This window comes from Exophiala spinifera, assembly GCF_000836115.1.
Source record: "Exophiala spinifera strain CBS 89968 unplaced genomic scaffold supercont1.2, whole genome shotgun sequence".
Classification (NCBI taxonomy): domain Eukaryota; kingdom Fungi; phylum Ascomycota; class Eurotiomycetes; order Chaetothyriales; family Herpotrichiellaceae; genus Exophiala; species Exophiala spinifera.
Window position 1 is genome coordinate 1,993,915 of NW_015622514.1, and position 24,352 is coordinate 2,018,266.

The 24,352-nt window shown below is 51.9% G+C and overlaps 7 protein-coding genes across 7 annotated transcripts; 3 read left to right on the forward strand and 4 right to left on the reverse strand.

Annotated features, from left to right (window-relative positions):
• Positions 1–797: 797 nt before the first annotated feature.
• On the forward strand, positions 798–3,941 carry PV08_03027 (uncharacterized protein; the record flags this gene model as incomplete). The annotated part of the gene is made up of 1 exon (XM_016377384.1): positions 798–3,941. One exon carries the CDS (start codon positions 798–800, stop codon positions 3,939–3,941), a length of 3,144 nt encoding a protein of 1,047 aa, XP_016238954.1.
• Positions 3,942–4,893: 952 nt separating this feature from the next.
• Positions 4,894–6,807, reverse strand: PV08_03028 (uncharacterized protein; the record flags this gene model as incomplete). Its single annotated transcript, XM_016377385.1, has 4 exons — positions 4,894–5,146; positions 5,228–5,937; positions 6,023–6,064; positions 6,169–6,807. The coding sequence occupies 4 exons, from the start codon at positions 6,805–6,807 to the stop codon at positions 4,894–4,896; spliced, it is 1,644 nt and encodes a 547-aa protein (XP_016238955.1).
• Positions 6,808–8,189: 1,382 nt separating this feature from the next.
• Positions 8,190–12,630, forward strand: PV08_03029 (uncharacterized protein; the record flags this gene model as incomplete). The annotated part of the gene is made up of 4 exons (XM_016377386.1): positions 8,190–9,087; positions 9,152–9,975; positions 10,029–10,171; positions 10,236–12,630. The coding sequence occupies 4 exons, from the start codon at positions 8,190–8,192 to the stop codon at positions 12,628–12,630; spliced, it is 4,260 nt and encodes a 1,419-aa protein (XP_016238956.1).
• A 363-nt stretch (positions 12,631–12,993) lies between these two features.
• Positions 12,994–14,457, reverse strand: PV08_03030 (uncharacterized protein; the record flags this gene model as incomplete). The annotated part of the gene is made up of 2 exons (XM_016377387.1): positions 12,994–13,909; positions 14,015–14,457. The coding sequence occupies 2 exons, from the start codon at positions 14,455–14,457 to the stop codon at positions 12,994–12,996; spliced, it is 1,359 nt and encodes a 452-aa protein (XP_016238957.1).
• Positions 14,458–15,632: 1,175 nt separating this feature from the next.
• Positions 15,633–17,923, reverse strand: PV08_03031 (uncharacterized protein; the record flags this gene model as incomplete). Its single annotated transcript, XM_016377388.1, has 4 exons — positions 15,633–16,788; positions 16,833–17,657; positions 17,703–17,782; positions 17,849–17,923. 4 exons carry the CDS (start codon positions 17,921–17,923, stop codon positions 15,633–15,635), a joined length of 2,136 nt encoding a protein of 711 aa, XP_016238958.1.
• Positions 17,924–19,478: 1,555 nt separating this feature from the next.
• On the forward strand, positions 19,479–21,711 carry PV08_03032 (uncharacterized protein; the record flags this gene model as incomplete). Its single annotated transcript, XM_016377389.1, has 8 exons — positions 19,479–19,888; positions 19,948–20,092; positions 20,151–20,428; positions 20,495–21,106; positions 21,176–21,221; positions 21,300–21,387; positions 21,495–21,567; positions 21,639–21,711. 8 exons carry the CDS (start codon positions 19,479–19,481, stop codon positions 21,709–21,711), a joined length of 1,725 nt encoding a protein of 574 aa, XP_016238959.1.
• An 853-nt stretch (positions 21,712–22,564) lies between these two features.
• PV08_03033 (uncharacterized protein) lies at positions 22,565–23,722 on the reverse strand (the record flags this gene model as incomplete). Its single annotated transcript, XM_016377390.1, has 1 exon — positions 22,565–23,722. One exon carries the CDS (start codon positions 23,720–23,722, stop codon positions 22,565–22,567), a length of 1,158 nt encoding a protein of 385 aa, XP_016238960.1.
• Between the last annotated feature and the right edge of the window lie 630 nt (positions 23,723–24,352).

Here is a 24,352-nt window from a genome sequence, read left to right on the forward strand (position 1 = left end):
TGACGGTCTCGACGGCTGTACACCTCCTTTCATCTCCGTCGTAGCCATCAAACCCCCAGGAAGCAGGTACATAGAACCCGCATCATCCTGCGCCTCGTCAAGACCGTACCCGAGTACTAATCTGCACCGTGTACAGCGCAGGAGCCGTCTCTTCTCAAAACCATCCTCGCGTTGGATTATTATGAGTTTTCGATCGAACACAGCGTTCAAGAGAACAGAAGTTGATGGTTGGTCGACCGCAAGATCCTCCGACTGACTGACCTTCGTAGGAGGAAGAATCAGGGCGCCATCTTGTAGAGGCTCTCCGCGATGAGGCAGTCTTTGGAGGTCAAATGCCGTCGTAAGGACAAGGGTGCTGCACAGACAATGGTAGGAGTGGATTGAGGAGCTGGACGAAGAGTTATCGTCCGCCATCGAAGACGTGCCAGAAATTTGTGGAATTGGTCAACAGTTCTTTTTCACCCTGTGGCTCGCTGCCGTGTTGGTCGCAGGGATTTTCGTGCACCGCCTAATACTCATAAGCCTCTGGACCTTAGACACCGGTTCTCGCAAAGTCCCCCGCAGCGCCCAAACTTCTGGGCTGCATTAGCGGGAGTCGATCGAGAACTGCCTCTGCCCTGACTCACATCTAAGCGACGTCACCATTCTGTGAATAATGTTGTCCCTGCATTGCGCATTGAGGAAAAACCGCGACAGAAGTGACAATACCTGCTCGCATCTATCGCAGCATCCGACACCTCTCTTCCTGACCAGATAATGCGCCTCCGTCCTCTCATGCCTCGCAAAAAGCCTCAGCCATGCCACCCTTTCTCCCGCGGAAGCGTTCAACGCCACCAGCATCCCCTCGGCCGACGCCCTTCAAGAAGGCGAAACTATCGGACGTGCTTGATGCAGAATTGACAAACACGCCGGGATCCGGCAAGCGGAGAGCCTTCTCTCTGGGAAGCGATGACTCCCTATCGAGCCTTAGCGACGTGGACAGCGACGAGTTCGAAGATGTTTCCCCCGCCCTCAAGCAGCCTGATTCCACGAAGCACGAAGAGGAGGACGAGGACGATGAAATAGAATGGGAGGACGCGGGCGCCAGCACCCTTGTAGCGACTCCAGTCCAGACACCTCTGGCTGATGGACCAATTGAGTTGGTATTCCGTAAGGACGACAACGAGATTGACTATGGCACTGCGTCCGCTGCCACGGCAGGCAAGAAGGGGCCAACCAAGCGTGAGAAGGAGGTTAGGGTGAGAACACATCAGATGCACGTCCAGCTATTGCTATGGCATAACTCAATACGAAATCGATGGATATCCGACCGTATCGTTCAGCAGACCCTAGTCAACCAGTTGCCCTCTCAAATCAAGAAAGAAGTCGAGAGGTGGAAAGTCGCAAGTGGTCTAGTTGATCCTGAGGTCGAGCCAAAATCAACGAGTCGTAAGAGTAAGAAAGGGAAGGGCAAAGCACTCAATCCTCGTGAAGAGAGAGATTGGGGAAGGCCCAGCCAGCGCTTAGAGAAAGGCAAGCCGAATATGAGCAATGGTGATCCTCTAATCTTTCTCATGAAAGTCCTCTCTGCTTACTGGAAGAAACGGTTTGCAATCACGGTGCCAGGCCTCAGGAAGCGTGGATATGGAACCAAACATGCGCTGAAGCAAATCATCTACTCGTTCAGGAACGACGAGCACGACCCAGAAGAACATGGCGAACGGATTCGTGATATTCAGGAATTTCGCGAAGTAGCCCGGCGATGTGAAGGCTCAAGGGATGTGGGAGCTCAGCTCTTCACAGCACTTTTGAGAGGAATTGGCATCGAGGCTCGGCTTGTGGCAAGTCTGCAACCAACCGGCTTTGGATGGACAAAGGCAGAACAACAACTGCCGCGAAAACCTTCAAAGGCTGCGGAGACTGATACCGACTCGTCATCTTACGATTCTGAACCAGATGACTCCGTTTCTCTATCTGAGATCGCGAAGCCGGAGATGGTGATCAAAGCAAGCGGAAGCACCCCTTCTCGGAATCAGCGTGGCACAACCAACAGACCCATCAACCTGGACACTGACGTCGAAGAAGATGATACAACTTCAGGTATGAACGAGGATGATTCCGTTGTGGATGTCACGCCTACTATGCCAAAGAGGCGTCCACAGAAGTATGACCGTGATAACCCGTATCCGATCTATTGGACAGAAGCAATATCACCAATCACAAACAAGGTACTACCGGTTTCTCCTCTAGTGCTTGACCCTCCCGTTGCTTCCACTCCAGAGATATTGGCTGCTTTCGAACCCCGCGGCATGAAAGCAGAAAAGACCAAAACCGTCATGGCCTACGTGATTGCATACTCTGCGGATGGCAGTGCAAAAGATGTCACCGTCAGATATCTCAAGAAGAGAATATGGCCCGGCAAAACGAAAGGGTTCCGTTATCCAGCTGAGAAGATTGCTATTTACAACAAGTACGGCAAAGTCAACCGCTATGAAGACTACGACTGGTTCAAGCACGTCATGAGCGGCTATCAACGTCCAGATGCATTGAGAACGGCAGCTGACGAGATCGAAGACGCGAACGACCTTGTACCCCAAGAAGCCGAGAAAAAGGAGGTCAAGGATGACGTGGATACAGTGCAAAGTCTCAAGGCATCGGCTGATTTTGTACTTGAGCGCTTTCTCAGACGTGAAGAAGCGCTGAGGCCTGGTGCAGAACCCGATCGAACATTCGTCTCTGGGAAAGGGGAGAACTTGAAAGAAGAGTCGGTATACCGACGGTCTGATGTCCTGCGATGCTTGACCGCGGAGTCCTGGCACAAAGAAGGGCGAAGGCCGAAGGAAGGCGAGGCGCCGTTGAAGCTCGTGCCTGTTCGTGCCGTGACGCTCGCCAGGAAGCGCGAAGCAGAAGATTACGAAAGACGCACCGGCGAGAAGCAAACGCAAGGTCTGTACTCATGGGACCAAACTGAATATATCATCCCACCTCCAATCGAGAATGGAGTGATTCCGAAGAACGCTTACGGCAACATCGATTGCTTCGTCCCGAGCATGGTACCCAAAGGTGCTGTCCATGTACCCCTGAGAGGGACTGTCAGGATTTGCAAAAAGCTTGAAATCGACTTTGCTGAAGCCGTCACTGGCTTTGAATTCGGCAACAAGATGGCCGTGCCTGTAATCACTGGTGTAGTAGTCGCCAAAGAGAATGAGAAGGCAGTCATTGAAGCATGGACGGAGTTCAACGAGAAGCAGAGACAAAAGGAAGAGACGAAGATGGAAAAGCTGGTTTTGGACCTCTGGCGGAAATTCGTCATGGGTTTGCGGATTCGCGAGCGTATCCAAGATACCTACGGTGACGTCGTTGACAACCGATCCATTCATGCTGCCGGCAACAGCAGAGACCAGCCGATCAACCTCGAAGATGAAGCTGACATGCCGGGCGCTGCTCTGCCAATCGCTGCCGAAGATGACTTTGGCGGTGGTTTCATCCTAGATGATGAGGAGCCAGAAATTCCAGAAGATCTTGAAATGATTCACCACGAACCCCGCGCGGAGACGAGCAGGTCTGTGGGAAAATCACGAGGTGCGGCTGAATACCCGACTCCTGCCTCGATATCGCCTGCGAAGATGACCGGGCGGAAACGAATCAGGTCGCTTCTCCAAGCTGCTGACGACGAGACCACAGCGTCAGAATTGTCATCCCCGCCGAGTGAGTCCGCGTATGATATGCCCTTGGCCACAATTAAAGGATCAAAACGTCCCTCGGGTCCAGTGATCCAGACCTCCAAAGCAAAAATCGAAGTCTCTATTCCAAAGACTGGTCGGCAGCGGTCGAGACCTTTTGAAAATATCTCGAGAACCGTTCACGACATGGACGGCAGTGAAAATGAGCCATCACATTCACCTGAGGATCAAGAAAGACGAGAGCGACCCCAGCGACGATCTAGAACGTTCCGTAAGTGAAGAACAGACCTATTGAGAAGGTATTGCCTAGGATTCATTCGCCGCTGGCGCTGAGGACTTGGAGCATGCCGCTGAAGTAGACCATAGTCGGACTACCATTGAGAAGGGAAAAAACAGTAGTGTTAGCCACTTTCAGAAAAGCAGCCCATCGGCCCCTTTATTAGCCAGGGACAAGGTGTCCATGAATCGTAACCCCCCCGCGCCTCCTGCTCCTCGCCAACCCACACCGTCGAGGATGTCATACCTTTCTCCTCAATTCACCCGAAACGTTCCGCTCCGCACCTAAGTAGAAATTCTAGAATATTTCGCACGGAAGAAAGACGCTGTCTGCCATTTGGACCCGGCGAAGGACCTCCTCACACGAGAGTTGAGGTGATCGGGAGGGGGGCCTGTTGGATCCCCCATTTTGGCATGTGGAATTGGTAGCAAAGGTCGAAAAAGTGTCCTGTCGGTAGCGATAAGAACAGCCGAGGGTATGGAGTGGTTCCACTGTTGTCACAATGTCCTCTAGGACAATGTCCAAACACCAAGCGACAGGGACCACAAAAGCGCCATGAGCGGTGAGAAGCTCGAAATCTTGTTGTCAGGCCCGCACCCTCGCTCTGTGAAAAGACCTCACAAGGCCCCATGCTGTAATGTTCCCCAGTCCCCTACCACCGGAGGGCCTGGAAGTGAGTGGGAGGTTCCCCTCTGCCAATCTCATCGTAGTTCCATCTCAGGTACGAGTAGGCCGACATGGCTGACTAAGTGGAAAACATTCAACTTTTGAGAGCTGGTTTCGATCGGCATTCGGACTGACTTTGGCGGTGGAATTGGTTGGTCAACCTGGACAGATCGAGCTCAACGATGATCGACCTCAGGGGCTATCCCTGGCGACCCCGGTCGAGAACACCTTTCGTCAGATCTCTTCCATTCACAGCCTTGAATCCCCGTCGCGCGATGCTCATGCAACCTAGGCACCTCCTTGACTTTGCAGGACGCTCGTTCGTGCTAGCCTGAGTAGTTCGACGCACGACTGTTTTAGTCGATCTAGATGTGTCAATTGAGCCACGGAAAGCAGAAAATCCTTGCTGTTTCGTTCGCTCATGAAATCGATATTCCACTCCAGAATCTTGAGATCAGAGGCCGCCGATGCACTCGCCGGGCTAAGCATGATGTTGCAAAACAGAGTCAGAATCGCCGAGAGAGGATAAAAAACGGCAACCCTAGGATCGGAATGGTTGCTGTCAGCCTGAGTCACACCGTCGCATTTGTGCAGGAGAGCGGTCATATCAAACGTCGCTTACCAGAATATATTTGGAAACAGGTGGTCATGCACCGAGGAAAAATAAGTCAGCATCGCCCGACTGGATGCTAGAGCAAGATCGAGGCTGGAACTGAGGCCGTCGTCAATTCGGTGGTTGTAAACCCAATTGGTACAGCGGCTGCTCGCCTGGTGAATCGTTGTCATGCAATGGTGGTACTCCAATTTCAGCAGGAACGTTGATATGTCAAAGTCAAAACTGCCGTCACCATTGGTCTCGGTGGATTTGTTCGGCGGCTGTGCGGCCGACAAGGTAGGCCTTCGCTCCAAGGGCAACGACAGTCTCCAGTTCTCAAGCATCTCGTCCAATTCTCGGATATCTTTCAGAATCTCCGCATCGGCTTTCCGAAGTGCCTGAGGAGAGTACAACCTCTCGTACGCATTCGATTTGATCGTTGACAAGCGCAAGTCACCAGGCAGCCGATAAACCCCCTTGAAGTTCCTGTCGCTCTGCTTCCAGTAGTACTTTGGGAACGTCAGATCGCATGAACTGTCGTTGATGATGGGCGGCCGTCCAGTGCGGAAGGTGATTTCTTTATCCAGGACATAACAGATCCAGAAGTCATCTCTCAGATGCAGAGCTTTTCGCTTTTCTAGACTCAGAGCTTCTGGTGGCAAGCTATCCATCTCCTCGCCCGGGTATAGATGTGCTCCTAGCATAAAAAGAAATCGAACCACGGCCGACAACATGAGCTACGAAACGTCAGTCAAGTCATTGAGGGATGGAAGCGGCATCTTGTGAGCGACTGCCATAGCCTCCTGAGGTGTAGATACTTACATCCACTGCATGGACATTTCCGCAGCCAAAGTTATATATGGCCTGGGCGTGTTAACCTCAAACTAGCTTCACCCTTGTAGATCGGAATCGCAGATTGTTGTCGCAAAGCATTCTGACTTGAGATTGGTTCGACTGGGGTGACTTACAAACATCAAGAGAGCATCTACAACCTCTGCACTGGGCCGAGCGGTAAACAGATCGGGTATCAGTAGCTGTGCCGCAGTAATACATTGCTGCTCATGGAGAGGAGGAAGACCCGGATCTGCGTCGTACCCATTTAGAGACGAAAAGGCCAGAAAAGCGAAAATGCATGCTTTCGAGGTCGCGCTCTCTGGCGAAGAACCCTGTTGCGTGTATGCTCGTTCGATGATTTTCGGGAAGAGAACTCTGTCTACGATGGGGAAGGCCTCTGAAAAAGGTGACTTGAAATAATTGGCCAGGAATCTCTCAACCAAAGGGAGTGGCAGAAGCTTCGTCACGTCCAAATGGGATGGGTTGATGAAACTTGAAAAGGTGGGCCATGGCTGCCGCTGGTTGTGCCATGGGGGGCTGGTTTCGCTCTCGGCACCGGATTCGTCGTCCGATCGTATGCCAATCCACTGCTGTCCATCGCGGGACAGGAATGGTATACCGTGGAATAGCCCAATGTCTCCAAGCCTGTAGCCGGCACAGTAAATGAGCCCAGCCGGGCTGGAAGCTGGTGACCGTCCTTGAGGAGACTCGATACTGGGTTCTATTGGACTGGCTTGTGGAGGTCTCGTGCTCTGACTGCTAGCATGAGGCATCTCTACACTCGAGATGAGCAGAGATCGCGGTTCTTAACTCCATCTGCTCTTACCATTTTTTCTCTTGATGTTTTCTGCGAGAAGTCGTTCAATACGTGTCATTCTCTCAACGAGGTTGCTTTCTCTCAACTTCCTTCAGGCTTTTTAGTGGCTTGATAGCCAGGGATTCACGGGGAAATCTCGTACCTGGACCGATTGTCCCTTGTGCGGGCACCCTGCGACCTTGTAAACGTGCAGTCGAGGTCATGATGCTTGCACCAATTGCACTGAGGATGGACACCATCACATTTGATCTGGGAAAGTTAGAGAGCCCATCCATCGTATTTGCTTCCAGCTGTCGTGAGATTTCCAACCTTTTTTCGATGGCAAGAATCGCAAGCACGCATTATACGCTTAGCGGCAGAGACGGCACCTCCAGAGGTGTCGGAGGAGACCGATTGGGGTGTTTCCGACATGGAGAGCTGGAGTTCCTTGTCTAGCACCATCGAACAAACGGCGTCAGAGCCTCAAATGTAACTTAGGAGGTGCTGGCCGACTATCGCTAGGGCCTTGCCACTATCCGGGAAGAGAACATAGAATTGGTCTTCGACATTATTGCTCCGAGATTGCCGAGAACTATGAATCGGTGAGATAGTTTCCGATTGATGTCACAGGAGTGCATCACTGTAAACGTGCCGCTGACTAAGCGGCAGCAAATACCGCAGCTTAAAGTTTCTCGTATCTCGTATAATATGCCGCTTAGTCATTGGCTTCATTATCGACGATCGTCTTGTGAAGGGTCAAACGACAATGTCTGAGATGATTTTCTCATCATTGTGTGTAGCTCAGGCCAGTGTCACTATAAGAATGCTGCCGAGGATATGTTCTGTTCGAATCTCACAAAATCCCAATCGTATTTGGTGAATGATTTTCTACAATGTTGATATGCCTATTCCATGGCTTACTCAGCGGCTTCCAAGTCGCACCGGCGCCCGCTGACAGCACCGAGCGATCTTCAACTGGGTATGGAAAACGGCTAACAAGTACTGTATATGGTTTCACCCAAGATTGTGCGACAATTGATCCGTATTGTATGTTCACCGTGCACAAGTTGCGAAATGCCCCACAGCCTTATCTGTCCTCGACTCGGATCCGGTGCATTATGAGACCGACAGCTTGAATGAAGCACTCATGTGGGCTGAAAGCCCATGTGAAACCCACAACACCGACAAGATGACCCTTGTTTGCTTACGACGACAACTTAAATCTGCATTGTTGTCTGTTGCATCTCGGCCTTAACTGACATCCGCGCAACCTCATATGGCCGAAGAGTGAGCTTTTCATATATTTGCAGGGCTGTCGCCGCCGCGAGGAACGCAACCTGCATTTGTACTTTTGCAGCAATGGAGGATCAAAAGGATGGCATTAATCCTTCCCAGGACCGTGGTGGAAGGGTCCTAGACACACGAGACGTGACCGATGAAGCTGGGTTGCTCCCAGAAAAGGCCTCCGTGTCCCAAGACTGGAAACTTGCTGATGTTGTGAGAGCAAAACACCAGAACAGTTTAGACAGTCTCCCAAGGGAGCGGAAGTTGGGTGTTACCTGGTCTAATTTAACGGTCAAAGTCGTCAGCGCCGAGGCGAGCATTCACGAGAATGGCTTGTCGCAGTTCAACATACCCCAAATCGTGAAGGAGTCTCGACAAAAGCCACCACTGAGGACGATTCTTGATGCATCTCATGGCTGTGTCAAGCCTGGAGAAATGCTCCTGGTTCTTGGTCGGCCCGGCTCCGGCTGTACAACGCTACTGAAGACATTGGCGAACAGAAGAGGAGGATATGACACCGTTGAAGGTGAGGTGTGGTATGGGTCCATGCCTCATAACGAGGCGAAAAGATACAGGGGTCAGATTGTCATGAACACCGAGGAAGAACTGTTCTTTCCCACCTTGACCGTGGGTCAAACAATAGACTTCGCCACTCGATTGAAAGTCCCTTTCCACCTTCCCAAAGGCGCACAATCTCGTGCGGAACACCAGCAAGCGACACGAGACTTCCTTCTTGAATCCATGAATATCTCTCACACCAAAGATACCAAGGTCGGTAATGAGTACGTGAGAGGAGTTTCCGGAGGGGAGAGAAAACGAGTATCCATCATCGAGACCTTGGCGACCAATGCTTCCGTCTTTTGCTGGGACAACAGTACCCGGGGACTAGATGCAAGCACAGCACTGGAGTACACCAAGGCTATCCGATCGATGACAGACATACTTGGTCTCTCTTCAATAGTGACGCTGTACCGTAAGTTTACCTACCTGACATAAGCTCATTTCGACCCAAGGTACACTATTCTAACCTTTACCAGAAGCTGGCAATGGTATTTTCGATTTGTTCGACAAAGTCCTGGTCCTCGATGGTGGTAAAGAAATCTTTTATGGCCCGAGAGAAGAAGCACGCCCATTCATGGAAGAAGTGGGCTTCTGGTGCCCACCTGGTGCAAACGTGGCCGACTTTCTTACTGGCGTCACCGTACCGACAGAGCGACAGATTCGAGAAGGCTACGAGGATAGATTTCCGAGAAGTGCCGACGACTTGCTGCAACATTACGAAAGATCTGATATCTATAAACGAATGGCCGCAGAATATGACTTTCCAAACACACCCGAAGCGGAGACGAATACCAAAGCTTTCCAGGAATCTGTTGTTTTTGAGAAGGACAAACGCCTTGCCCATTCAAGCCCACTGACAGCTGGATTTCTACCTCAGGTGCAAGCATGTGTGTTGCGCCAATACCAGATTCTTTGGGGCGACAAAGCGACATTTCTCATTAAGCAAATTTCCAACATTGTGCAGGCCTTGATCGCTGGATCGTTATTCTATAACGCGCCCAATAATTCGGCAGGTCTCTTCGTCAAGGGAGGTGCGCTGTTCTTTGCCCTTCTCTTCCCGAGTCTGGTCGCCATGTCCGAAGTCACCGACTCTTTCGCCGGTCGACCTGTCCTGGCGAAGCACAAATCTTTTGCCTTTTTCCATCCTGCCGCATTTTGTATCGCTCAAATCACCGCCGACATACCTCAACTACTGGTCCAGATCACTACTTTCTCTGTGATACTCTACTGGATGACGGGGTTGGCTGCGGCGGCCGACAAGTTCTTTTCTCTGTGGGTGATCCTCTTCGCCGCGGCTATGGTACGCCTAACCTCCCCTTCCTTTGCGGAAATCCGTACTGATTACGCATTTAGTGCATGACTGCGTGCTTTAGGGCTATTGGCGCGGCGTTCTCGACGTTCGACGCCGCTTCAAAGGCATCTGGTTTCGTTGTTATGACCGTCGTCATGTACGCGGGTTATTTGATCGCAAAACCTGAAATGCATCCTTGGTTCGTGTAAGTGATTCTACCCGTCTAGAAAGCATCGAATAGCACAGTGAATGTGGCTGACCGTATTTAGATGGATCTTCTGGATCAACCCTCTTGCATACGCATTTGAAGCCATCATGGGAAACGAATTCCACGATCGCCTGATTCCTTGCGTGGGCACCAACCTTGTTCCGACTGGGCCCAATTATAGTGATCCGCGATTTCAATCATGCACCGGAGTTCGCGGAGCTCAAAGCGGAGCAGTGTCTGTAACGGGCGATGCTTATTTAGAATCGCTCTCGTACAGCCACTCGCGACTATGGAGAGACTTTGGCATTCTTTGGGCTTGGTGGCTGTTGTTTGTTGCAATCACCATCATGTTCACGACTAGGTGGAAGTCAGACTCTGACAAGGGAAGCAAAGCCCTTGTTCCCCGCGAAAATTCTCACAAGTTGCGCCATATCCTGGGAGATGTTGAGTCACAGGTGCAAGAAAAGCAGGCCGTCAGCTCTGACTCGTCGCTGAAAGAACCTTCTTCCCCTGCAGACAACAGCGCTGAAACACTGGTCCAAAACACCTCCATATTTACGTGGAGGAACCTGAGCTACACTGTCAAGACCTCTCATGGCGAATTGAAACTCCTCGATAATATCCAAGGATGGGTGAAGCCTGGAATGCTCGGTGCTCTCATGGGAAGTTCTGGTGCGGGAAAGACAACACTTCTTGATGTGTTGGCACAGCGTAAGACCGATGGCACCATTCACGGCTCCATCCTTGTCGATGGACGGCCATTGCCTGTCTCCTTCCAACGATCAGCGGGGTATTGCGAACAGCTCGACGTGCATGAACCATACGCAACGGTTCGAGAAGCACTGGAGTTTTCAGCGCTTCTCAGGCAATCCCGTCAGACCCCGGCAAAGGAAAAACTCAAATACGTCGACACAATCATCGATCTCTTGGAGCTAGGAGACATCCAAGACACGCTCATCGGGTTTCCTGGCGCTGGACTTTCGATTGAGCAAAGAAAGAGAGTTACGATCGGGGTAGAGCTCGTGGCGAAACCAAGCATTCTGATCTTCTTGGATGAGCCGACGTCAGGTCTCGATGGGCAGTCAGCTTATAACACGGTCCGCTTCCTCCGAAAACTCGCCGATGTGGGCCAAGCTGTGTTGGTGACGATTCATCAGCCATCGGCTCAACTCTTTGCGCAGTTCGACACGTTGCTCCTGCTTGCGAAGGGCGGGAAGACCGTATACTTTGGCGATATCGGGGACCAAGCCAGCGTCGTGAAGGATTACTTTGCTCGATACGGTGCTCCATGCCCTTCTGAGACCAATCCCGCAGAGCACATGATCGACGTTGTGTCCGGCCACCTATCTCAAGGACGAGACTGGTCCAAGGTGTGGTTGGAATCAGAGGAACACAAGAACGTCACCAACGAGCTGGATGGCATGATCGCCGAGGCGGCCTCCAACCCTCCAGGCACCCACGATGACGGGTTCGAGTTTGCTATGCCACTGTGGTCACAGATCAAAATCGTCACCCACAGAATGAACGTTGCCCTGTACCGCAACACCGACTACACGAACAACAAGTTCGCTCTTCATGTCTCCAACGCCCTCTTCAACGGCTTCTCCTTCTGGATGATCGGTGACGGTTTGACAGATATCCAATTGAAACTCTTTACAATTTTCAACTTCATCTTCGTCGCACCGGGGACCATCGCCCAACTACAGCCTCTCTTCATTGAACGCCGCGACCTCTTCGAGACCAGGGAGAAGAAATCTAAGATGTACAGCTGGGTCGCCTTTGTTACAGGCCTGGTCGTTTCGGAGTTCCCTTACCTCATTATCTGCGCCTTCCTGTACTTTGTGTGTTGGTACTACACTGTCGGATTTCCCAACAACAGCAACAGTGCTGGCGGCACATTCTTCGTCATGCTCTTCTACGAGTTCCTATACACGGGCATTGGTCAGTTCATCGCCGCATACGCTCCAAATGCGGTCTTTGCAGCCCTCGTCGATCCTCTCCTCATCGGCGTGCTCGTTTCCTTCTGCGGCACTCTTGTGCCCTATGCACAGATCCAGGCTTTCTGGCGCTACTGGATGTACTGGATGGATCCTTTCACTTATATTATGGGATCCCTACTTTCATTCGCCGTCTGGGACTCGAAGATCACTTGCAAGGAGAACGAGTTCGCCTTGTTCGACACCCCCAACAACGTCACTTGTCGCGAGTACCTGGCTGGATACTTGCAGACACCACACGGTCAGCTAGCTAACCTCGTCAACCCGGATGCGACGAGCGGGTGTCGTGTGTGTGAGTACAGGACTGGTGCTGATTACTTGTATACACTCAACTTGAAGCACAAATATGTCGGGTGGCGAGACGCTGCGATAGTGGTCATCTTCGTCTTCAGCTCTTATGCTTTGGTCTACGCACTGATGAAGCTTAGGACGAAACAGAGTAAGAAGGCTGAGAGCTGAGCTGAGAAGAGCCATTGGGGAGAGAAGGGTAGACTGTAATTCTCGTGGGCGTTTGATTGATTTGGACGGGATAGACTTGGGTACGGATGAAGAGGAATTATAGACTTATAGATTAGAACTCTTTCGTGTGTACGTTGATACTGATATTGTAATAGATAGAGAGTGCAGTCTAGGAGGAAAACAGTCCATTCTTCTCATTTCCAATCCTAGTAGCAACCATACCCATATCTGACATTGTCTTCTCCCACCACATAGGACATACTCCTCTCTTCGCATCCGCATTCAACCCTGAGTATGCAACAGGTTTGTGGCTAGATAGCTCTCAAAACGACGATTGTCTTTTCTTGTGCAAAATAATCTCATCTAAATCTTACTGTTGCTGCCAACACTACGGCCATTCTTCCCTTTTGTGTTCCCAGGGACACCTCCGACCATGTCGACCCACCGCGCGTCGACCTCTTGCCTCTGGCTTTTCGATTTGGCGTGCCACATGCTCCGAAACTCGCCTTCGTCCTTCTTCCAGAGGCTCAGCTGCCGGTCAAGCCAGTCCGCCACCACCTCGGCCGTGCGCCGCGGAGCTTCCATCGGTATCAAGTGTCCGACGCCGTCGAAAGTGACACCCTCCACTCGCCCTGCTGCCACGCCGCCACTGCCGCCCACCGCCGTGCCCGTGGCAGCGAGCTTTTCGGCGTTGAGCCTGGCGTCGGATATCGACGAGTCGCTCGCGAAGACGTACAGCGTGGGGGGGCGTAGTTCGCCCAGCCGTTCAAAGGCCCGGGTGAACGCAGGCCCATAAAAGGGGTAGATGTGTCTCCACTTGGGGTCCAGGTCTGGATGGGTTTTCTGGTTCACCGGGGTGCCGTCCACGCCGTAGCCGTCAAAGTTGGGCCGCAAGAGCGCGAAGGCTTCTTGGGACGGCGGCGTGGTAAGGACGACGGCGGCGGGTGTGGGTGCTGCCGGTGCTGCTGCTGCCGTTGTTATATCTCTGCCCGGGCCCTCGTCCCTGTTCGAGCTCTCGGGAGCGACGGACACCTCGCGAACGCCGTACTTGACCCAGCGGTCCAACGCTCGCGGGTCCCATGACTTGTGGAACGGAGAGCGCGCGAGGTCGGCGGCCGCGGCTTCTCGAGAAGGCCAGGCACGCTGGCGGAAGAGGGCAAACTGTAAGGGACGGAAGTCGATGGTGCCGGCTTTCGTCTCGACGAGGCGCGGCTGGACGACCGGGTCGAGGAGAACGAGAGTCGTGAAGAGTCGGGGATGGTAGAGTGATGCCGAGACACTACAGAGACCAAAGAATCGTCAGAGCTAGTTAGGACCCGGGCCACATGGGTATAGATAATGGATGGTCTGCGCGACCTAGCATGTAGGTACGATCGTGACGTACAGGTACAGTCCGCCCATGCTGTGTCCTATACCGATGATGGGCCGAGGCATCTCCTCACGCTTGATGTTGACGAGGTTCACGATGTCGCGGGCATAGTCTGAATGGCTTGGATCGTCGCCGAGGAGGTCCTCATTCAACACGCCGCTGGCGCCCTGGCTGGCGACATCGGCGATCCAGATGCTTCGGATCCGGACTGATGCTTTCGATGCGAGGAGGACCCGCGATAAATCCTCCCAGAGAGGCTCGTAGAGTTCTTTGGGGAACGCATTGCCCGGTGCGGCGATGATGGTGACGTCGCCTGGTCGGGGATGAGGGTTGTCGAGAGGAATGTACTGCTTGACGGCCAGATGGAGCGTGTCTTCCTGCTCGTTTGCTAGCGCTTGAGGGTATTCGCGAATATATTGACATGGCACTTTGTGTTCGACTGTGCGGAACGGAAACATGATGACATGGTCAGAACGGTTGAGAGTGCAAGTTGCGGATGGGATGATCTTTGGAGTATGTGAAACGGAATACCGAGTGCGGGTTTGATGCGGTGTCGAGTCCAGAGCAACTTCAAATGATGTGGTGGTGATCAATAATCAATGCCTCGGCCAGTGTGGGGCTATATATAGACATACTGTATTGTATTGTAGACCAGAGGACCCCGCCTCAGCCTTGTCGCGTACCCACCTCCAACATCCTCTGTAGAGTTGTTGCCTCTTTCGCTGGGCAAAAGATAAACTGCAACGAGATATGGCTCGAGAAATTGACATCTTTCGGTGTCTGGCTTCCCGTTTGCTACCTTTGGGCACCAGCCACGGGCGACCCACCTCACTTTCACAGGGAGGTACGTATGTCGGCGCAGGGACCGAGGCTGACGAGGCTGAGAAGAAACCCCTGATGGCCCCCAAGACCCGTGTCATGATCTTCACTCCTGTGGCCATGTCCGGACAAGAACGCCTAGCTTGGTGTTGCATTTCATTGTGGCTCAGGCTCCTCGTATCCTCCAACCCTTTCCGGGAGAAAGTCCCATTTCCCCAGATGATGCATGGATAGTATAAGTAGACCCGTCTTGTCCTCACCATTTTCAGTCTTGCTCCTCGAACATCACCGATCAAGCGTCGCGAGATTCCACTAAAGCAAACATAACATTTATTCCACATTAGCGGTCATACTGGGCAACTTACATCGGAAACAACCAGGACCGAAGACATCTTCACCTTGAGATTGAACCCCACTCAACATGTGTTTCACCGACGACATAGATTCCAAACCACCCCCAAGACCAAGAGATGTCGCTGAACGATCTGACCCCAAATACTTAGCCGCTCTGGATGCATATGCCCAGGAGCAAGAAAGGCGGAGGCAGAAGAAAAAAAGAAGCAGACGAAATGGAGTTATCGCTGCGGCTGCTGCGAGTTCCGGAGCTGCAAGTTGCGGAGGCTGTTGAACAATGATTCTCACAACCTATGAGCAACGACATGGTGTTTGAGTTTGATCGAGAGAGAGCAGGGAGGTCATATGCTGGAGTTGTCTATTATTAGACAGACTTGATCACGCTATATTTAGACTGCTCGTCGATGCTGCATGACTGGAGCGCCTGAATAGTCATTTGGTACTGAAAAAATGCTTGTCTTCAGTTGGTCATATTCACAAATCTCCAGAATGAATCATCGTCGAATGAACCCCGGAACTGGCCAGACAGCGGTTGGTTAACAGTAGAGCTGCTAGTCACGGGTTGATCCAGCGAAGCAGGGTACTGGAAAGATCCATCAATTGCTAGGTCACAATAGGTGAGATCGGCTGTTGGTCGCAAGGGAGTGTCGTTGAAGGAATAAGCCATCTCTCCGCGAACTTGACCTGCATCGACGCTCCTATTGTACATGGTGAGAGACGGCCAATCTGCCAGGCTACCAACTGCGTCGGGGTATTGCACCTGTTCGTCCACACCGGTCCCGGCTGTGTTGGCTCGAAAGGATTCCTTGCCAGAGCTTTGCGTAATGTGATCCAATGCCTCCATGACGGAGGCAGGGGTATGGGTACTGGCAGTCAATGCCTGCACATGCTTTTTCTCCGCTCGGGCTAACAGGCTCTGTATCACATCTGCACCCTGTCCAGCGACTATGTTTGAATCACGTATGTGGTTCAGCCTCCATCGCGTCTCTCTTATGCATCGGAACGCTTCTGGAACCAGTCCCTTCTCCTCCTCGGGGTATGTTATCAGGACGGCCAACATCGAAACTGCTGGGTCTACGCTGATATAGGCGAGGGTAAACAGCTTGTAGTGGTGAGGTTGGAGGCTGCGGAAATATCTTTGTTGTGCATGAAGCAAGTGTATTCCGGCCTTCATGATCACGCTTCGGCTTCTCGCGACAGAGAAGATATAGGTCCTGTGGAGGAGCAGCAGGAAAAGCCATGCATTCGAACTCAAATACTCCCTTTGAGCAGGCAGCCAAGGGCACTGGTCGTCGAAAGAGGTATCTGGGTTTCCTGACCGATATATGGGAGGAATATTGTCTATGAATTCTATAGCTCGTTGGTGAAGTCGTTCGACCTTACTGTAGTCTCGCGGATATGGTCCTTCGGCTTCAAGCGCTTTTATATCGTGTATGTGCGATATCAGCTGATATTCCAGTTGATGTAATGTGAATACCGAGGGCTTATCGAAAGGACTTCGCGGGGATGGCGCTATGGCTTTCCTGTCTCTTGGAACTTCGCAGTCGGTTGGAGGTATTATCAAGCAGTCTTTGACTGACAACGTCAAGCTCTTGCCAAGAACCATGCCCATCTCACTGGCAAATGTAAGTAGCTAAATTGGCACCTCGATGATGCTCACCTATCCCAAAGAAAAAGATTAAGCATGGTCCGCCGGCGCATGAGGGTTTTCCATAGTTGTTCGCACACATTTTCAACACCATCTGCATAGAGCTTGCCTTCATCTCTGTGCAGGCCGATTTCTTGCGCATCCATGACAGTCTGCGCAAGTGTATGCCATGACTCCGCAATTGCACCACGGTTTTTCAGCCATGCGACCATAAGAAATTCTGCTTGAATATAGGTCAGGCTAATAGCGTCTTTGCCTAGAAGTCCCAGCAACTGCTTGGTGGGACAACGATGCTCGTAGTTCTGCTCATCTCCTGGGATGCCCCACAGGCACGAAGAATGGAGACTTCTAGAGCCATCGGGTGGTAGAAATTGTAATGCCAGGGCTAGCACTATAAAGATTAAAGCTGGGATTGTGACGAGGTCAGTAGGAATGCTGTGATAGAATTCGGACAGGTCATCGATAGGTTGCTGGTAATACTTCTGCAATTGTTCATCGAAGAAGCTACGTTCCAGGATGGCATATTGCCAGTTGAAATCTTGGAAAAAGACACCGACCAGATGATTCACACATCCGTGACATGGTAAACGCCTGATGATAGACCTGTATATCTCAAACGAGGAGTGGTTGAGCTTGACAGTATTGTTCTTCTGGGCAACGCTGCGCGTAATGCCTGTTTCGAGTTGTTCCAGTTTCTTGACAATGCCTAGAGTATTGTGTGCGTTGACATGAGAATAGCCGAAGGAAGTTAGATATGAGTGGTCGTTTTGAGGACTTGGCTCTTGAGACTTCTCTCGGGAGCTTCCCGTTGCCGAAGCACCCGATTGTGCTACACGCCTATGGTGTATCAGTAGGTTGTGATGGTCCACGTAAAGTACTCACTCAGGGTCGACATCTCCGTAATTACATGAATCTTGTTTGCCCCGGAAGACACAAGTCATGCAAGGTTTACGTCGATTGCACTGGCAGCAAGTTAGCCTTGGGCGCGGCAAAGGTGATGAGCGCGAAACTCCAAAGAGTCCATCTACCTTCTGTTTGTTGTGACGACAATTGGTGCAGCTGAACGTAATCCGGTTCCGTTTCTTCGTCGTTGTCTCACTCATGCTATCTGAGGCTAGTTTGCGGATTTCCACTTATCGCCGCGGACATAAACCCCAGGTCATGACAGGGTTGAAGGCGTTTTCGAGTATGGTCGGACGAGGTGTCTTCCGACCAGAGTGTATCTCATATCTTGCAAGTTGGCCTCAGGTCATTTTCTGAGGATGCTGCGCTGGCTTGCAGGGACTAGGGAGTTTGCTGCTCCAGAGATTTGATTATTCAGCATCTTTGGGGTCATTGGGGTTCTGGATGCCGAGTTTCTGCCCATCTATGTGTCTGCGGTCGGCGGTCAGCCATAAACTCATTCCTTATTCCTGGCATCATTTATTTACCCGGCACAAAATCCATTGCCCCGGATTGGAAAACGTGAGTTCATCAATGTCAGCTGGAGGATGACGATACCTCACCCGCCAGATATTAGGTTACTTTCTTTGTAAACTCTGTAGAGTTAGAATACGCAGCTCATCAGTGAAGACCACCGGTAGGATGTGACATGTAGACTTAGGCCAGGCATCAAAGGAAACCTACAAGTCCTCCCCTGGATTTTGCCTCGAAACTACTTAGAGGACTGCGAGTGGCACGCACTGAACCACGGCGATAGTCCTTAAGTAAATCCGAGCGCTAGGCCATAAGGACTTTTTCAATCAAGAGAGGTTGCAAAGCCGCAGGAAATATGTGCAATGCGCCATTTGTTGACCGGTAGAATTCCCCACTGGAGGGATTCCCCTTTGTCGATCATAGAATGTTACATCCTCTTCGAAGATATCGGTGTGGGAACAGAATCGATATGGAAGCAGTCGAGGTGGCTAGTCAGCATCTGAGGCTGGCCACGGGTAATACGAAGTCTTGTTCATTGATGCTGTTGTTCGGACTGACCATCCATAGTCATTGACGCAGGAACGCAAAGGCATGTCGACGTTGAATCCATCAATCTGTGTGATTTCGCGAAGGAAATGGACATGTGGCTGTTTTGCCAATACGATTAAGCGGCCGCGTCGAACATGATTACGTGACAAGGTGCGAGACTCGGCTGACTTGCTCGATACCTCAATAAGGTATCCGTACTGCATATAGCGCACGGATTAGCGACTACTGTGATAATAAAGTCCGGCTACAGCGGCTGAACCGAGACGAGGCGCGGGTCAACAGCTTCGTACAACCATCATGGACTGTGGCACTTTAATATCCGTACTCGCATGAGCATGTCTAACCGCAACATCCACCCCCCCCGCTCGGGCATGTCATTTTCGTTGATCGGCAATATGACAAAGCACACGTCCCTTCTGGCCACTGTCCAACTGGATCCTTTCCATTCGCCTGCAGCCACATGAGCTAATCATGTCTTTTCCTGATGAAGACGCAAGCCTCGTACTCGTACGGAGTCATAGTTACGAACACCAACATCTATAATGGACAAGCCTATAACTAGATGACAACGTTCGCAGATTTTTCCGTCCACCGTTTCCAGGAAGTAAACCGTCCATCCGCAGGAAGTATAGAAAGAGCCTGGCGCATCAGCCTAGCAGTCTTTACCAGAATAAAGTGGTGACTTCAGATACAATGGACGACATTGAAAAGGCGGAGGGCCAAGATGATCGATCTTCCTCAAGTCTCAGCTCAAGCGAAGCGCTGTCTCGGACACAAACTGAAGGAGATCTTGCAAAAGCAGAAACGGTAGCTGACGGGATATATGCGCCGATAACGACATCTGCCTCCAACCCTCGATCAGTGACCAGGACTGGACTGTCGCACATTCAGACAGGTGCATCCATCACCGATGGCTTCGCCCACTACAACTTGGATGACCCGGAAGAAGACAAGATCGATGATGCGCTGACCGCCAGGAGGACTCCCTCGGACGCATACGAGGTGCGATGGAACGGAAAGAGCGACCCCCTGTCACCTCGAAATATGGGCGCGCCTCGCAAATGGCTTATCACTGTGATTCTTTCGTCGTCCGCTTTCCTGGTGTGAGTGCGAGTCCGAGCTTCGAGGAAAAAAGGACATTGCATGCTGACCTTGGCCCTAGGACATGCACTTCGTCAATATACACATCTACCTACGAGCAACTGATCCGCGACTTCAATACATCAAGAGAAATCGCAACTCTGGGCTTGACCTCATTCGTGATAGGCCTCGCCATGGGTCCGATGTTTCTCGCTCCAATGTCAGAGGTACACTTCCGACAACAACTTTTTGAGCATTTGACACTGACAAATACTGCCAACTTAGTTCTACGGCCGCCAACCAATCTACGTCGTCTCCATGGTCATGTTCACTATCTGGCTGATTCCAGAGGCGGTCGCTCAGGGTATGGCCACGATGATCGTCGGTCGATTCTTCAACGGCGTTGCTGGCAGCGCTTTCCTTGCTGTGGCAGCCGGGTCCATCGTAGACATGTTCGAACCCTCTCAGATCGCTTTCCCCATGATGATGTTCAGTGGCGCTCCATTCCTGGGTCCAGCAGCGGGTCCTATCATCGGAGGCTTCATAAATCAGTTTACGACTTGGTGAGTTTCCTTATATTGCGACCTCTAAAGACAAGCTCATTACGGTACTAATGCGTCCCTTTCCAGGCGGTGGACATTCTACACCCTACTCATCTGGTCCGGCACGCTGACAGCGGCGGTGATCGTTTTCGTACCCGAAACATATCCCAAGGTCCTCCTCAAGCGCAAAGCCGCCAGCAAGCGCAAAGAATCAGGCAACGAACGATGGTGGGCTCCTCTCGAAAGACACGACGCGTCGATTCTAAGCACAGTCCTCCACTCTTGCGCTACACCCTTTAAGCTCCTTATCCTCGAACCGATGTGCCTCCTTCTCTGCCTGTACTCGGCTATCCTGTTGGGAATTGTGTATTTGTTCTTCGGTGCCTTTCCGTTGGTGTTCAGCGACAACCACGGCTTCCAACTCTACCAGATCGGTCTGACCTTCTGCGGCATGGGCATCGGCATCCTGGTTGGAGTTTTTTCGGGCCCATTGTGGCAGAAGAACAACAGACGTCTGATCGCCAATCTCGAAGCGAGGACAGGGCAAAAGTGTATCAGACCGCCTCCGGAGCTCCGGCTCGTCCCTGCCATGCTCGGGGCCTTCTTGGTACCCATCGGGCTATTTTGGTTCGGATGGACGACGTATTCGAGTGTTCATTGGATTGTGCCAATTATTGGATCCGGCTTCTTTGGCGCAGGGTACGCAATTCTTCTTCGCCTCTCACTTCTTACACGGTTGGCCAGGGTACTAATTCTGGGGTCAAACAGTGTCTTTCTAGCTTTCAACGGCGTACTCACATTCCTCGTTGATGCCGTAAGTGCCACGGTCCACCCACATGTATAGTGGTACTATGAGAAGAAAACCATCTAACTTGAACTTTTTGGAAACCAGTATGCCAACTATGCAGCCAGCGCCGTCGCCGCCAACGTCCTTGTCCGGCTCATTTTCGCCGGTGCGTTTCCGTTGTTCGGAACACAGAGTGAGTCTTTTCATCTCTCAGACGTGGACTTGGGACCGAGACCAAGGTCTAAAACTTCACCAAGTCGCAACCTATTAGTATACGGTATTGACCACTTCTTCGCGCAGTGTATGAAAATCTAGGATATCAGTGGGCGTCATCCCTCCTTGCATTTCTCGCTCTGGCATGCTTGCCTATGCCGTAAGTCTCAAGTCTCCTCCAAGTTCTACAGTCCAGCGAGCGACGGGCGGGTACTGATTGTATGTTGCCAGATTCCTCTTTTTCAAGTATGGCGAGAAAATCCGGAACCGAAGCAAGTTCGGCACATCGAACGAGACGTCGTAACTGGTTTCGACATTCTCCGAACGGACCGTTTATTTATTTATTCTTTCATCATTTATTGTTCTTCTTCCTCCTACTCAGTTTAACGAGTTGTCGAAGCATGGCGGCATATAGAAGGTACCTCATACCACGGTGTTTGGGTTGTCGTTTCTAAAATACCCTCGAGCGATGATGTTGCATTTTCAGGAGCAGCGGTCCAAAAAAGTGAGAACGGCCGCTTAGTATGGTTTCATATACCTGGGCATAGCCAAAATAGATCTAATCTGTAATGTTTTTGCATCTCCATGTTCATGTTCATTGTCATACGGTGTCGGAGCGAGACCATGGCAATGCGAATGCGGGTATCTGTCTACCCACCTTCTTACTTATACCCACCGCCCATTAGACCCAACCTACAGGGGAGGGGGAGTGATGATAAATGCACTGCGATCCAAAGTTGGCCCAAAAAAAGGGAGCCCAAACACAGACATAAGGGATTTGACGGTTTCGACACTCATCGTCTCATGGGATTGGTTGATTCTGAGTGATTCTTTGGTTGGGTCTCGAGAATCCCATTGTCCTGGTCTCGACCATCTTGACATCGTCAAATAGGAGCTTCTTTTTTCTACTTCCTGCCAAAAAAACTACAGGTCATTCTTCCGTAATACGACCACCGGATAGAATCTATATGCACAGGCAAAGCGTCCATGCACGCAAGCATGGCTGTAACAGGGTACCAGAAATCCTGAGTCCCTTGGTAAGTCTTTTTTCGCCCTTTTCGGCCGTCCCCACGGGCCTCCCACGCGTTGAACCGTAATCCCCACAGGTATGCGTCAACCGAGTATCTGTATGTTCATCATCCATGTGTCAGTCTAATCTAGTTCTTGGCCTTCTCAATCTCAGCCAGACCCGACTTCAGTGCATTCAAGGCCTTGTCGATCTCTCCTCTCGACTCGTCCATGGCAGTCACGCCCATATGACCAAACCGAATATACCTGGCCGCAATCTCCTTGTGCAGACCACCTGCGAAGACCACGCCCTGAGCCATCAGCTTCGGAAGGATCTCGGGAGGAGTCAGACCCTCAGGTAAATAAATTGCCGTCATGGTGTTGGCGGCATTGGCAGGGTCGATTGGGAGTTGCTTCAGGCCCATCTTCATGATTTCGGACTTGACGTACTTGCTGATCTTCTGATGTTGGGCGACGCGGGCCGCAATGGGCTGGGAGAGCAGTTGCTTCAGGGCCGTGTTGAGAGCCTGCACTAGCTGAGTGGGAGGGGTGGCAAAGTATGACGGTTTCTTCGCCTCGTAGTTCTGCATGATGGGGACCCAGTTCTTGAAGCTGGCATAGTAGCTGCCGGGGGGCGACTTGCGGGACTTGAAGACGTTCATGGCCTTTTCGGAAACCATCATGATCGAGAGACCAGGCGGGCAGCCGATGGCCTTTTGTGACGCAGTCAAGGCGACGTCGATGGCCATGTTGTCAAAGTGCAGCTCCTCGGCACCGACCGAGCAGACACCGTCGACGACCAGTAGCGTGTCCGGGGAGACTTTGCGGATGAGATCGGCCAGCGGCTGAATGTGCGACAAGACACCAGTGGAGGTGTCGACGTGGGTGACGGTCACGGCCTTGTACTTCTTTGCCTTCAGTGCAGCCTCGATCTCTGGCAGTTGTGGTCGGTCCCCAATTGGAGCCTTGAGCTGTGTGGGTTTTGCGCCGTAGGTCGACAAGCAGTCCGCAAACGAGTCTGCAAAGTAGCCGCTGTGTAGCACCAGGACATCCTCACCGGGCTCGACAAGGTTGGCAGCCACCAGGTCCCAGCCCAATGTGCCACTTCCTGCAATCACGAACGGCTGCGAGCCGGGGTTCTTCGTCTGGAACAGGTCGCGGAGAAGCGTCAAGGTCTCGCCAAAGACATTTACGAAAGGCTGGCCGACGTGCGACTGGGCATAGTAACTCATCGACTGAGCGACTTCATCGGTGATCTCGATAGGTCCTGGGATCAGGAGCGAGGGATGAGCGGCTTGGGTAGACATTTTGGGCGACGCGGAGGTCGATAGTTCTCGCTTTTGGACGAGTGATGGTGTGAGCGGTCGCGGCGGGTTGTAGGGTAGGTCGTCGGTTGACGCGGGGAGAGAATCTCGCTCGATGCTGTAGGGAGTGTTTATGGGCGGATAGGAAGACTGGTGATGCTCGTCCAGATGTCTCGAGATCAAACTCAAGCGAGCAGCAGGAGACCGTGAAGGAGCCAGCTTGACGACTGTGGGGGAGGGGGACCCGAACTGATATTGGGTGTGTGACGGTATGACGGGACGATTCAGCGGCCGGTGAAGGCGGCGGCGTGCGGGGGAAACACCGAGAGCAGACGAAAGCGACAATGTCCGGAGAGAGCGAAGGTGCGATAACGGAGGAGACGACAGGGAAGACAGCGAATGTGCGGAAGAGGGAGAGATTGCGACGGAGGCTCGCGCCATCGAGTATTTCAACCTCGTCCGTAGGAAGGAAATCCAATGTACTCCACGTCGTGGTGGATTAATTCCTCGCAAGAATAAAAACAATTATGAGTCTTTGACAAATTTTTCTGGCGTGTTGGAGGAATCCAGGGGGGCTCGATCTCGCTTCGGGGGTCGCAGCGCCTCCAAAACAAGGCAACGTTCGAGGCTCCG